Source organism: Phyllostomus hastatus, unplaced genomic scaffold (genome assembly GCF_019186645.2).
Source record: "Phyllostomus hastatus isolate PE091 unplaced genomic scaffold, TTU_PhHast_1.1 phas_scaffold_93, whole genome shotgun sequence".
Taxonomy (NCBI): Eukaryota; Metazoa; Chordata; class Mammalia; order Chiroptera; family Phyllostomidae; genus Phyllostomus; species Phyllostomus hastatus.
The window spans coordinates 30,159,742-30,174,297 of NW_025334042.1; the positions used below are offsets into that span (position 1 = coordinate 30,159,742).

Consider the following 14,556-nt stretch of genomic DNA (forward strand, 5'->3'; position numbering starts at 1 on the left):
TACTCTTGTAGTGATTCTTCCTTTCTCATACTTCAGGAAATGCTCTGTGCCTGGAGGCACTGAGGAGACACTTGGAAAAATCCTTGCCTTCGAGGAGCTGACGTTTTAGTAGAAGATACAGACAATAAATAAGTAAAAGATATAGTATGTTGAGTAATAATAATTATTAAAGAGAAAAACTAATCTGGGAAGTAGGTGTCCTAGTTGGGCCGGGCTACTTAGTCCACTCAGACTGATTAGTTTATAAAATACAGAAATTTATTTCTCACAATTCCGGAGGAAGGAGTCTGACATCAGGTGCCAGCGTGGCTGGGTAAGGGCTCTCTTCCAGGTTGTGGACTTCTTTGTTGTGCCCTCCTGGGGTAGAAAAGTCTAGGGAGTTCTGTGGGGTGTCTTTTATAAAAAGCACTAATCTCACTCAGGGAGGCCATCACCCACATGAGCTGGTCACCTCCCAAATGCCCCTCCTCCTAGTGCCATCATCTTTGGGTGTTTGGATTTCAACATGTGATTTTGAGAGGGGGCCACAAACACTCAAACCATAGCAATCAGGTAGAAAACTTAGGAAATTAAAAAAGTCTGCAGTCTAAATCGAGTGGACAGGGAAGGTTATAACTGATGACAAAGACCAGAGGCCAAGCTGGGGGGATATCGAAGGGAAGAACATTGAGGCAAGGGAACAGTACAGGCAGAAGCCCTGAGCAGAATATGCTTGGTGTTTTCCAGGAACAGCAAGGAGGCCAGCATGGCTAGAGCAGAGTGGTCAGGGAAGCAATCACAGAGCAGAAGGGCAGGGGGATAGCGAGGCAGTGTCACGAAAGGCACTGTAGACCAACTGTGAGGTGTTACTCTGAGTGAGATGGGAAAAAGATGGAGGATTTGGAGCACAGGTTTGAAAGGGGCATTCTAGTCACTGTATTGACAGTAGACTGTAGGAAGGCAAAAAGCAACGTGAAAGCAGAAATGAATCCAGATTTTATGGAACTTTATAAAGTATTGGCAGCTCTTTTGAAGAAAAATCATTAAAAATTACAAAAGAATTGTAGGTATAGAATTATGAAGGAGTCATGTAAAAACTGACCATGAAACTTAAGTTTCTTTAGATTCCAAATAAATCTACCTCTGGGCCCACGTGGAAGAGAGAGACCAGTTAAGCAGTTACTGTGACAATCCAGGCAAGACACGATGGCGTTGTAGCCTGGCAATGCAGTGCAGAAGACATGGCCACATTATGTATGTTTTGAAGACACAGTTGACAGGATTGATCAACAGATTAGAAGTGAGCTACAAGAAAAAAAATAATAGTTTGTGTCTACATCCCTTGGAAGTGTGGAATTATCTTTCACAGAACAGAAATAGATACCACCATTTCTGTTCTGTGACATTTACATATTTGTGAAAAATGTTGTATGCTCCTAGAGACCAGGGACACTACCTTGTTTATTGCAATGCCTCATGGAGCTCCTAGCTTACTATGTCACACATTTAGATACTCAAAATATGTCTGTTGAATGAATGAATGATCTTAATGTGCTCTGTTTTCCTAATGGAAAGTAGGAAAACTCTGCCTGTTATTACTCATTGAGTTTCTATTTTTATATAAGGATATGAATGAACCATCCAATTTTCAAAATGGCCAACAGCCAGGCTGTGTAGAGAATCGTCTAAACTACCCACCATATGTGCCTGGTAAGTACACTGAAAGTGTCAAGTGCTTTAGAAACATTTTTATATTTCATGGGGAAAAATTTTTTAATGCTATCAGTTTTTAGGAAAGTATACATTTTCTTATGTAGCTCCCCAATGTAGGAATAATCCAGAAATTTAGAACACGTATGAGTACCTATTATATCCCTTTGGTGGGAAGGCCTTGGAATGTTTGTGAGATGTGTCCTTACTTCTCTAAGAAGGATGCATAGGCTTCCTTCCTTGGCTATCCTTAATAAGGAGTCAGGGAGCTGAATTTGTTTGTGTTGCATTGCAGCTGATTCTTAGATGTCTAAGTCCTTTCCTTTGGCTACAAGGTGTTTACAATTTATAATTTCCACAGTTGTGCTATTTCTATAATTAATCACATATAATAAAAAATGCTATGACATAGGAAAGTTGTGAAGATTTGACTGAGAAGTAGAGTTTTGCAGTCAGACTGAGAGGCTTATCCTTGACTGCAGACTTCTAGTTTGAGTGATTACAGCACTTCATGTACATTTCCCTTGAAATTACAGCCATTTGCAAGTACAGTGATTCATTTCCCTGTGAAACCAGAACAAAAGGGAAAAGCAAAAATGGAAATAAAATCCACTTGAGACTGGTAAACCCTGTATTCCCATTCCCATTCCTTGACTCCATGAGATACTGAAGTCCTTCCACATGGTAGTTATTAAGTGGGAGATATGGTGTTCAAGGGTTGTGCCTTTCTTTCATTGTTCGGTGACATAGCTAAATGAAAATACCAAGGAGGCAGCAAGATTTGTAAAACTGGAGGGAAGAAACCTGGGCTTGAAATAACAAACTGTGAATTATATGTATAAAACTGGTGTTTAAAGCCACAGGGATGGATGAGTTGATATACAGAGAATGTCAGAGTATAAAAGATACACTTGACAAGTGGGCCCTCCAAACTCGGCCCGATTAGACCCCTACCCCAACGTTTTGGCTTTGGGTACAAATAAAACTTCAGCTAAGAAAACCAAATGGAAGCAATTGGATAGGGATAAGGGAAGATAAGGGGGAAGGATGTCTCGTGTCTCAAATGCAGACACTAAGAAACAGGAAAAACATGTGACATTGTCAATTCTGTCAGATGGCATCAAAAAGTTAAACAAGTTGAGTGCTGGACGTGTCCACCTGAGCAACATGGAGACTGGAAGTACCATCCATATTAGTTTCAGTGGAATAGTGGGAATAGATATCGAAACTGCACTCCGAGTGAACGGGAGTGAGGGTGTAGAGACAGAGGTGTAAGCCAACCTTCAGCAGGTTTGACTCTGACAGGAGCAGACAAGTGGGGCTGTAACTGAGAATGTGAGTACAAAGGGATATTGTGTGTGTTTTTTTTGTTTTTTTTTTTACAAAATGAGAGATAGTAGAGTAGGGTTTTGCTGTCAAGAATGAGTCAGTATATTGAACACAATGGCTAATGCAAAAGAAAGAAGAGGTAATTCAAGGATTGAAGTCATTGAGAAGAGATTCTAGGATGGCATTAGTTGTGAAGGGAGGGAGCTTTAAAAGAACAGACACACTTTATTGTTGCTGGAGGAAGAAGAAACTGTGTACACATGCTCATACATGGATGGGTTAGCTGGTGAGAGGCTGAAGTTCTTCCCACTAAAAAAGCTTCTGTCTTAAAGGATTGTTCATCAGTGGAAGTGATAGGAAATTGGGATTGAATTTGAGGAGTAGGATGTTTTAAGAGAGAGGAGGTCCTCCACAGTCATATCAGACAGTGGCAAAATGGGTTTATGAGAGAAGCATGGCAGGATTCCCAGGCAGTATTGAGGATTCATTTGTGGTTTGCATTCTTGAAGCAAAGGATGAGGAATAGAGAGAATAAAAAGGTCAAGGAGTCAAAGGAATCACACACAATAATTCCAGCAACAAGGCGCCTATGACCCATCCTGCCTAGGGATGTGGAGCATGCCCCAAGAAGGCAGCCTGCTGGAGGACAGGGGTACCACACAACCAATGTCACATGGGCTCCAGGCCCTAGCTTAATCCCTTCCCAGGCTGGGGAACTTTCTTTTGACTGTAAAATGGGAATATGAATTCAAATTTGCAGGGTAAGGATTTAAAACATTCTATATAAAGCAGGTGAGTGACAAGCAATAGGTGTAGAAAAAAAATGCTACTACTGTATCTATTAGAAACAATTTTGGAGGATTTAAATTTAACTCTAAGAACTCTTCAAAATATGACAAATAAGCAATTAATCTAGGGGATGATTGTTACAACAGGTTTCCATTATCTTTATTGCTTCAGGGTGTGAAGCCAGAATTAGCTAAGACAGTCCTCATTTTTATCCTAACTAGGATCATTGTTTCAATAACAAAGACCTAATGCTCAGCTACCTTTATCCTGGTTTATATTCTTTTACATATCAAGTCCATCACTATGTGAGACTTACATAAAATGGAAAGAGTATGAATCAGAGAAAAAAGTGACTATTAATACCACCTTGGGACATGAAAGTTAGAAACAAGACCAGTCAAGTTCTCAGACACATTCTTTCTAAAATGCACTGGATTGTTGCAAAAGGCATTGAAGAAATCAGCGTGGAGTCAGGGCGAGTGTTACCAGGACACTGAGCCTCGTGACTACGGTCTGAGGCTGCATCAGACGAATATTCTTATTCCCTGTGCTATTTTTAACCAATGTTAAATTTCCTTTTCCCTCTTTTACAATTCAACAATCTAAGGCAGCAATTTCAACCAGCGTGCTGTGGCAGGCACACTGGTGTGTGGCAAGAATCTTTACAACGTGCAATACCTGACTCTTTAGTCAGGGACACTGACCTCTGTTCCCTTAGACTGTCAAATAAAAAAAATGACAACAGGCAATATCACAATAGCCATCCAGTGTGAATGAATCAAAATTATACCTATTTTTTGTCAGATCAACAAAAATGTATTTTTTGGTGTGCCGCAGAAGTTTAGTAATTAGTTTATGTGTGCCATGAAATGAGAAAGGCTGAAAATCGCTGATGTAAGGTTTTAACCTTTTGTATAGTCTCTTTGATGGGTGAGTGTTTCTGATTGTATAAGGTTAGGCTTTTGAGGTAATTAGGAGTTATATTCCGGTTGAAGCACAGGAGTTCCATACTTGCTACTACATTCCAGTGGCTAATTATTTACATTTGTTCCAGTTTTTTCATTATGGCCAAGCAGGCTGGCCCTGTTATGATGTAGTTAGTGCTTCAGATGTTTTCTCAGGAGTGAAAGAATAGGATGAGGCTGCTGCCTTTGTCTATGGGGTGTAAGAAAATTATTACATAGTATCTAGAGTCCTAGGTCACTATTTCACAGGTACTACAAACAGCTTTAACTTGAGCTGAGCTATGTGTGTAGTTAAGTTTAAGCCACAACTGATGACCAAGGTAAGGTGATTCAGTTGTGTATTACGTTTTGAAAAATCATTAAAAGTTCCATTAGACTTATTCTCAGATGCGTAGATTTAGGAATTTAATGTCAAGAGGCTCTACATCTCCTTAGAAACACACGTTCTTTCAAAATAATAATAGGTTGGGAGAAAAGTTTATGGTAGAAACAAAAGTGCTTTAAATGGACGTGATTTTCTCACCTCTTCCCCCATTTCCAGGGAGACCAAATACTTTCAGTATTTAACATCTTATATATCTTCAATATTTCATAAAGACAGCTTTGAAATGATGTTAAAAATCTCAATTTTGAAGATCTAAAAAAGAGGCAAACATTTCAAGGCAGCAGAATCTGGATTACAATGAGATTTCCTGTGTGTTAGACTTTTTCTATCCTTGCTGCCATGTTGAAATGAACAAAGTGCATTTAAAAAGTGATAAAATATAAAATTAATGATTCCAGGAGAAAAAGCCAAGAAGCTACAGAAATATAAGAGTAAGGCAACTCACAGAATGGACCCTTACAAAGAACTCCATTAAATCCACTATACAAAGAGCTATTTCTGAGTAGATTTAAGGCAAGCCTCTGTGATACATACTGTATACATTTTGAGAGGTGTGATTTGACTTGGTCATCTCTAAATCTATGCACAAGGGAGACAGATCAGGAGATTTGGGAACGCTGGCACTGGTTCAAATATTAGGCACATCTCCAGGGCTTATGCTTTCCCAGCAGCAACACTGTCAGAGGCCTATCACCTGCATCCAAGCATTCCCTTCAACCCCTGCCACGGCAAGGGTCGGAGTGGAGCTGCTGAAAGACAAATCTTTGGACCAAGTGTTGCAACCTTTGCTTCAGTGCGGCCTGAGGTAACGCTACATGGCTTTCCGCATACAACACACCCTTTTCACCCTGTTTTTTAAATCAGTCTTTCTGAGTGCAGGTTTTTACATCCATACTTCTCTGGAGAACTATTAAGAACATATGATAAGAATTATTTCCATATTATGGTACCTTGTGTTTTAGTGGGATATGATTGTCATGTATAATCAAATCCGCATCTAATTTACTTGTTCCAGGTTTTAATACAGTGATAGAATTAGGGAGTAGGGAGTTATCTTGAAGAGTAGCTGAATCTCAACTTCAATATATATAAATTATATATAATTTATATATTATATTGTTATATATAATATATAACTTATATATTATAAATTAGTATATAAGTTATATTGATTGATTTTTAATGTTTAACTTTGTATTTCTGAGAGAAATCCATCTTAGTCTTCATACTATCAGCCAACTATGTCCATAAATTTAAGATACAAATAAAAAAGTGATCATGTTATTATAACACTATTGTCACTGATTGAAAGACATTTAATATTTTCAAGAAGCTTATACACTAGTGAGGGTGACCAATATGTAAATGAAGATACAAAATGCTATAAGGATATTTATACTATGTTAAGAATGAATATTTATCTTGTTTCATTTTTAGATATCACAGGTGGATTACTGGCTGAGAAAACATTATGTCCCAATTCCAAGACTTATCTGGGATATCATTATGATACACATTCTCTGTTTGGCTGGTCACAAGCAAAACCTACTTTCTAGTGAGTAGTTTGTATATCTCCTTGAAATGTTTTATTTTAGTATCCACAACTTTTTATTAAAATATCCTTTAAGAAACAGGAAAATTTTATTTAAGGCTGATGGTACAAGTTCTTGTTTCTTAATTTTTTTCAAGGACTAGTGAGTAATCTTCCTCTTCTAAGACTTTGTCTTGCCAATTTATTATTTTTATTAAATGTTCACACTGATTTTACAAAGATTTTTAACAGCCTGTTGCAATAGCACAAAAGCAGAGCAGGATGACCTTATTCGAGGCATAAAAACTTACACAGACCACTGAAGCTAAAATCTTGATTTCGGATCAATGTTAGAGACAATTTGGGGAGAATTTTATAATTTAGGAAGTAGTTGTTAATACACTTTAAAGTTGTGCACTAGTACCCCCTTTATCTTACCTCATCACCTCTGAATAGAGCCAGTTTAAGCTTGGTTAAATGGGAATGTGTAAAGTCCCCGGCATTAGAAGCAAACGTCAGGATTCGTGCTGCCACATGTCTAAGACATCAAGTGCAGTCTGCTGAAAGCTCGGCAAACATCTTCTCCTCTCCCGGAATTAATAATCCCAGGTTCAGAAGCATCCTCTCAGTGCCCTTGATTTATGCTGCTCCTCTGCGTCCCACCATTTCTGTCTTGTCCCATGTGTATCTGCGGGGAGACTCTCGTAGCCTGCATTAGTAGAATTAGGTTCAGCAGTTCAGCTACAGAACACTGTGTTTCCACTTACTGCATCCTTGTCTGTTTAAAACAGGTGTTCGTTCCAATTCAGGTTCATTAGAGTACTTTAACAATTTGTCATAAGTATAGGCAAAATATATATGACTCAGAGTCAGCTTGTTTGATTTATAAAGTGAACTCTCAGAAATAGTGGGTTTTTAAGTTATCAGGATCAAAATAGAACTGATTATTTTGGTCATGTACAAATACATTCCATTTCTGTGCTCTGAAATATATCTATTTCCTAGAGCTATGAGTTCAGGGAACTTAATGAAATTTGTTTAGTGAACATGATGGAGAATTATGGGGCTGAAAAAGAATATAAGGATCATTTAACCAGGGTCTCTCTTACCTACTACTGAAAAATATTTAGGTATTAATTTGACTGAAAACAACATTTAAAAATATGTAGTAAACTTGATAGACAACATTCTGAATATATTTTTTAATGTGGCCAGTTAAAAAAACAGAATCAAGTGGCTTTCAACTATTGAGATTTATTTGTTCTTTAAAAAAATGTATTGAATTTATTGGGGTGACACTGGTTAATAAAATTATACATGTTTCAGGTGTATAATTTTATAATACATCAGCTGTATACTGTATTGTGTGTTCACACCCCAAGTCAAGTCTCCTTCCAACACCATTAATCCCTTCTTTACCTTCTTCTACCTCCCTACACCCCCCTCCCTTTAGCACTCACCGTACTGTTGTCTGTGTCTATGAGGTATTTATTCTTTGCTTCATCCCTTTACCTTTTTCACCTTTATTTGAATAAGCCATTTCAAATTTGTATCAAAAAGGCAAAGAATCAGTTCTTTAGATTTTAGAATGTACTACTTATACCTAGGTTACCCAAGAAACTGTTAATTGTGTTTAACTCATCAAGGAAGTTATGCAAGAAGAAGACGGAGGAGGAGGAGAGAGAGAGGAGGAGAAAGTGTGGACTTGTATTCCTCTTCAGTATTGAAGAATATATGTCTGAACACTTCTTATATCTCAGGGATGAAAAATGAACATGATTTCCAAATTCTGAACTTAATGAAACTCAAATAATGAAAATTACTTCCCAGAAGGCATAAAAATAGTTTTAAGTGGAAGCATTAGCAAACTTTATCTAGAGAAGGCATAAAAAGTGTTTACTGAATGTATTACCAGAGCCTCTATTATTCAATCTAATCTAATAATTTAACATTTCTCTTCTCTGTATTTTATCCTCATGAAACAAAATAATTTGTCTTAGAGTCTACATAAATAAATAATGACTAAAACTGAAATTTAGGTTGTGTAATAGGGTGAAGCAGATCTGGGGTGGTAATTGCTAGGCACAGTTTAGAAAGTTCAGGAAGGGAGTGAGCCTTTGCTAAGCACGTGTTATGTGCCAGCTGGGTGAGATGTGCTTTCATATATTACTCTTTTTCATTTAAACATTATATTGATCCTGTAAAGTTAAGCTTTATTAGCCTCATTTTATAGTAGTTAAGTAACATGCTCAAAATTACATGTATTTTATATTGAAGAGCTAGATGTAGTTTAAGCTAAATCTGATTGCAAAACATATTTCAATTAACTTCTTATTTATAGGTTACATTTAAAAATGGTTAAACAAGCACCAAATAAATTTCAACTTCTCCTTTAGCTATAATTTTAGCTCTAACCTCAGTGTAGGAAAACAAATACTAGGAGGCTCTGACACAGCCTTATTCTAGAATGACATGAGAGGAAAAGTCCTTGACTTTTTTTCTGTTGAGTCTAACAGGGAATAACGATGTGACTTTGCCTCGGTAACTCATATTTGAATTGTTCTAGCCCCTACAGAATGCAATTAAGTATATCCATCCTTTACAACCTAATACCCTCTTGTAAAGCAGAATTGAAAGTATGAAATTTTCCATGAGATGAGTCTCCATTCTCAACAATAATCATTGTTTAAATTCATATATTTTTTGTGACAATCAATTTTAGAAACTTCATCTTTATTAGCCAAGGCTAAATGATATTTTTCTTTACATATCTAAACATAAATTAGCATTCTAAGAAGTTTGTGAATCAAGATGGTGTGACTTTCATCTATCCCAACATCCAAGAAAATATTGAAGAAATTATCTTTTCTTCCTTCATGCTTTCAAAATGTATTTATGGCACACCCTACGACTCGACAGGCATTGTTCTAGGTACTGGTGAATACATGAACAAGCGAAACAGAAATAAGTCCCTGCCTTCAAGGAGCTTTATATTTCACTAGATTTTAGTCAAGTTTTCCAGGACAGAAAGAGATATATCAACTTTGTAAACAAACTAATTTAGATGATGTATGTTGTACATGTGTGGATTGAAACAACTGTCAGCTTTTCAATGAAGTAACAGGGTGGTTTGATATAAGAGGTCAAAAGAAATGGTAGAAGAGTATGAATGGTGCCCAAAGTTAGGAGCAGAATGGAAATAGAGTAGAGACCAGATTTAGATGTTAAAGGAAAACAAACAAACAAAGAACAACAACAACAACAAAGGTCAAATATACTGTTGGGAACCACCCTGTCTGGTTTCAGAAGCTGTAACTCCCTGTGGCTAAGGCTGAGTAAAGGACCTTGGGACCATAAGCCACTAAGGAGACAAAGCTTATTTCCCTGGCAGGGGCACTGCCTCTGCCCCCTTTTATTTCACGCTGCCAGGTCCCAGGCAGATGACTGGTTAGCCAATGACCGGTAAGATTCCTCAAGGGAGGGATGACCTAAGACAGGCACATTCTTGAAGGGGCCCTCAGGGAAGGACTTGGGGGACTGTAGAAAAGGGGGTGATGGACCCTCGCCCCTTGGCTTTGACATAGCCTGAGTCCTCATTCTGTCTCCAAGAAGTCTCCTGATCTCTTGGCTGCCTTACTTCCCCTGCCTGACTTAAGCCTGAAACAATGCTGGAGGTGGGTGTGTCCCTGTGCTGGAAAGGGCAGGTTCCCCTGGGTAATCAGGACTAAGAAAGAATGCACAAAATCCTGTGAAACCTGGTTTGCTAAGAATGTCCTCGGTTTTCTGATAAGGGTCCAAGCGTGAAATGAGTTTGTTTCCCAAAGTTTTATGGCCCTTTAGCTAACTGACCCTGATGCTTTTCTTTTTCTTTCTTTTTCTTTCTTTCTTTCTTTCTTTCTTTCTTTCTTTCTTTCTTTCTTTCTTTCTTTCTTTCTTTCTTTCTTTCTTTCTTTCTTTCTTTCTTTCTTTCTTTCTTTTCCTTTCTCTTCCTTCCTTCCTTCCTTTCTTTCTCTTCCTTCCTTCCTTCCTTCCTTCCTTCCTTCCTTCCTTCCTTCCTTTCTTTTCTTTCTTTTCTTTTTCTTTTCAAGCTCTCATGTTTCTAGTATATGGTCATGGTTGAGGAACCCTGCAGTACCTGCACTATTGTATAACTCACAAGAAAAAGTTTAGTGTAAGAAAATTTGGTTTGGATGTTCAGCATTAGCTTTTAATAGTTCTCTTTTTATTACCTTCAGTCCCTCCCTTTCATGTTCACACAGATTTATACCTTTGATAAAATACTTAAATTACATGAAATAGAGATTTATTCATACACTTTAAGATCATATGGGTTTTTTTTCGGGGGGAGATGTTTTTAGAATAATACTGAAGAAAGTTTTTCTTGTTTTTTCAAGTGCTTCTCAGAATGCTACAGGGAAGAGAGCTTTTGTTTTGAGTCGTTCAACATTTGTTGGGAGTGGGAAATACACTGGCCATTGGCTGGGTGATAACTTCTCACGCTGGAGAGATATGCATATGTCGATCATTGGAATGCTAGAATTTAATCTCTTTGGAATTCCATATGTAAGTTATAAAATTAAGCATTCAGTGAAATTAAGGCTTATCTGTCAACCAGTATTATTTGGGGGTGTCAAACTACTTCTATGAAGATAAAATGCGCTCAAGCTGTTTTCAGGACATTATAAGTAATACACTTCATATTGCCACAGTAGCATCGCCCTCCACATATGTAGATGTGCAGATGACAGCATATTTCTTAATTATTTTTGCTTGCTTGTTTTATGTCATAAGACACTTGGTCATGGTAGAACTGGAGAAGTTTATTCCCTCTGTCCTTACTCCATCCACAGCTTATTCCCATGAGCTCTACAGATAATGGGTGAGAAAAGAAGGGGCAGACAATTGGGGAGGAGGGATAGAAAGTCATTCAGAGGCGTCTATCTTCTAGAAAGGGAGGAAGTGAAATTAAATCAGCAACATATTTAAACATACCGCAAGTTACTTCCTTATCTGAGCCCTAATGATAAACAATTTAGCTGTTAAAGAATTTGCGGCTGTGTTCACAAATTTTGAAAGTTTTATTATACCAGTTTTATTATACCCCATATCCCAGTGGCTTTTTACAAGAAGTAATACAGAGCAATATTTGTCTTATTTTGGAAAGCTTCAAATAAAATTGTTGTAAACTCAAATTTAGTGAGAATTGCATTTGCTGTTCAAGTGATAGATGAGGTACTTTCAAAGAAGAATTTCTAAATAAATATTGAAAATGAAATCCAGCTTCAAGTTTTGTCCGGGCCAGAAACTGATAGGCAAAACTTATGATATAAGTGGTCTCAGAGAGAAAAGGAGCACGACCTGGTTTTCTCCACTGACAACCTTCGAGTTTCAGTAGACAACAACCCCCTTGTTCAGGGAACTAACATTGCTATTACAAGTGACATGTGGTATGACTCCATGTTTTACTTCTTCATGATATTTTTGGGTACAAACTTCAACATTAATTGAGTTTTGGGCTTGAAGATTCTGAGAGAATAAGAGTTCTGGAATAAAACAATTTGAAGACTGAGGTAGGCCTCAAATTGTTTTTAAGGAGGCAATAGCTATAAGGAAGCAAAGTATCTGTAACTTTATGTGATAAAAAGGAGAGCATAGTTGGTGCAGTAATCCTGGGCCTTTTGTTCCAGTCTGAGTGCATAGCCACTAAGATTTTGGATTAGCTAAATTTCTATGTCTTTAACTCTCATACTGAGACAGGGAGTTTATGGTACTGTACCTGAAAACAGAAAGCAACCATAGGCATGTTGGATGACCTAAAAGATAATTATACTGTGCTGTAGACCAGCACAGATTTTTCTAAATCAAGGTGGACAAGAGGGAACTGTCATTATTTTAGTCCAAGTGTTCTTCTCAAAAAGGATTTTTACACTTCCAGATTCCACATTAAAATTTAAAAATAATATACTCTAAAATATTTCAGTGCAGGTTTTATGGCAAAATTAATAAGTAATATGTTTTGAAGTCACAAAAATCTTTCCCCAGATTGGAGCTGATATATGTGGGTTTAATGAAGAGACAACTTATGAACTTTGCCTGCGTTGGATGCAACTTGGGGCATTTTATCCCTTTTCCAGAAACCATAATGCAATTGGACATAAGGTGAGTTAGAGTTAATGTAAAATGATAGCTGCTATACATGTGTAATATGTAAACTTTGTAGAATGCATTTAACTGAGAAACAACTTTGCAATAACCTACTGTGAGAGGCTTTCAAGTTGAAAGAAATATTTTTAAAATGTTCTGTTTCTCCCTAACCCCCAAAGAGAAAAAAAGTAACACTTAAGATTCCCCACTTCAGGTAATAAGTCTATCAAAATGTTTGTCTTTTATAGGAACAAGACCCTGGGGTCTTTGGAGAAGAGTTTGCTGCAATTTCCCGTTCTGCATTAAGGATTAGATACTCCTTACTGCCTTACCTGTATACCCTCTTCTACCATTCTCATGTCAGTGGAAATACAGTGGTCCGAGGATTGATGCATGAGTAAGTCAACTTAATAATTGTTCCAGTCTTAGATTTTCTGCCACATTGATCCTAGAAGCCTTGTTTCTCCTACTAAGGGAATTCTTTGGGGGCTAAATAAATATGAAAGTTAGATTTTCCCCCTACTGACTGTGACTAGAAATAGTGTACAAATTTGAAGAATTTATTTAAGAAAACACTTTCAATCACCTAACAAAAGCAAAGGTTTTGTCTTGCTGTCCAAATGGTGAGGAATACAGAAAAAAGAATGAAACGCGATCCCTGCCCACAGAGGACTGGAAAGATTGCAAATACCAGATTTCAAAGAAACTGAGTATAATACAGAACATTACATATTTATGTCCTGATTATGTGGCACAGCCTATAAAAATTCAAAGAAGGGCAGGTTCACTGTGAAATGAAATGGACAGCTTTGTGAAAGAGATGGAATTGATGCCAAATCCTTAAAGGCAGATACAAAAGGAACAACAAAAACTTAAGACAATTTGATTGCTTGGCACTGTTTTGACCTCAGCCTTAATGCCCATTTATCTTCTGATCAAGGAAGACAACTGATTCCAGTTGCTTTAGTTGATGATAAGATTTTATTCTTAAAACTGCTTGGACCCTAAACCTTTCCCTGTTGTTACTTTTTGGTTTTCTTGGTGAACTTGAGGTGGTCGAGTAAGACTTTAGTTACTTACACAAAGTCATCAATTTGATTAGATTAATGGTTTTTCACCCTAAAAATCCAGATTTACATCAGATCCTCAGACTCATGAAATTGACAGAGCATTCCTTTGGGGGCCAGCTTTAATGATTGCTCCAGTACTTGAAGAGGTAAGTGCCAGAATTTTATATGAGCACAGTATGGTTATTATTTTTTTTAATATTGAGTATAGAGAGAGGAGGAGGAGATGGAGGAAGAAGAGCACAGAGAGAGAGAGAGAGAGAGAGAGAGAGAGAGAGAGAGAGAAAGATTTGTTGTTCTACTTATTTATTTATTCATTAGTTGTCTTGTTGTATGTGCCCTGACTGGGGATCAAACACACAACCTTGGCATATTGGGACAATGCTCTACGCAGCTGAGCTACCAGGTCAGAAGCACATATAGATATTCACAGCAGTTTACCTTGGTGCCATCTGATACTTACAACCAGTCCAGGCTTGCCATAGTCTCCTGTTTTTCTTACATCATTACATTCTTTTATTTGTAAACAATGTATTTATGTTTATTTTACCTTACATAAAATGTATCTCATGTTAAGCACATCTCAGCAAAACCTAAATACATGCTTCTGCTATTCAGAGGTTCCCAAATTAATTACAAGATAACTTGTAAGCTATT

General features: G+C 37.3%; 1 protein-coding gene across 3 annotated transcripts in view; it reads left to right on the plus strand.

Moving 5' to 3' along the window:
• The window catches only part of LOC123813065 (maltase-glucoamylase, intestinal-like), a 72,359-nt gene that overhangs the window by 49,221 nt on the left and 8,582 nt on the right, over nt 1-14,556 (plus strand). For all 3 annotated transcript variants that reach the window (XM_045830107.1, XM_045830108.1, XM_045830109.1), the window contains 6 exons: nt 1,605-1,689; nt 6,595-6,712; nt 11,083-11,251; nt 12,731-12,847; nt 13,081-13,229; nt 13,964-14,048. In XM_045830107.1, the coding sequence (XP_045686063.1) occupies nt 1,605-1,689; nt 6,595-6,712; nt 11,083-11,251; nt 12,731-12,847; nt 13,081-13,229; nt 13,964-14,048 (723 nt within the window). The remainder of the gene's footprint in view (nt 1-1,604; nt 1,690-6,594; nt 6,713-11,082; nt 11,252-12,730; nt 12,848-13,080; nt 13,230-13,963; nt 14,049-14,556) is intronic.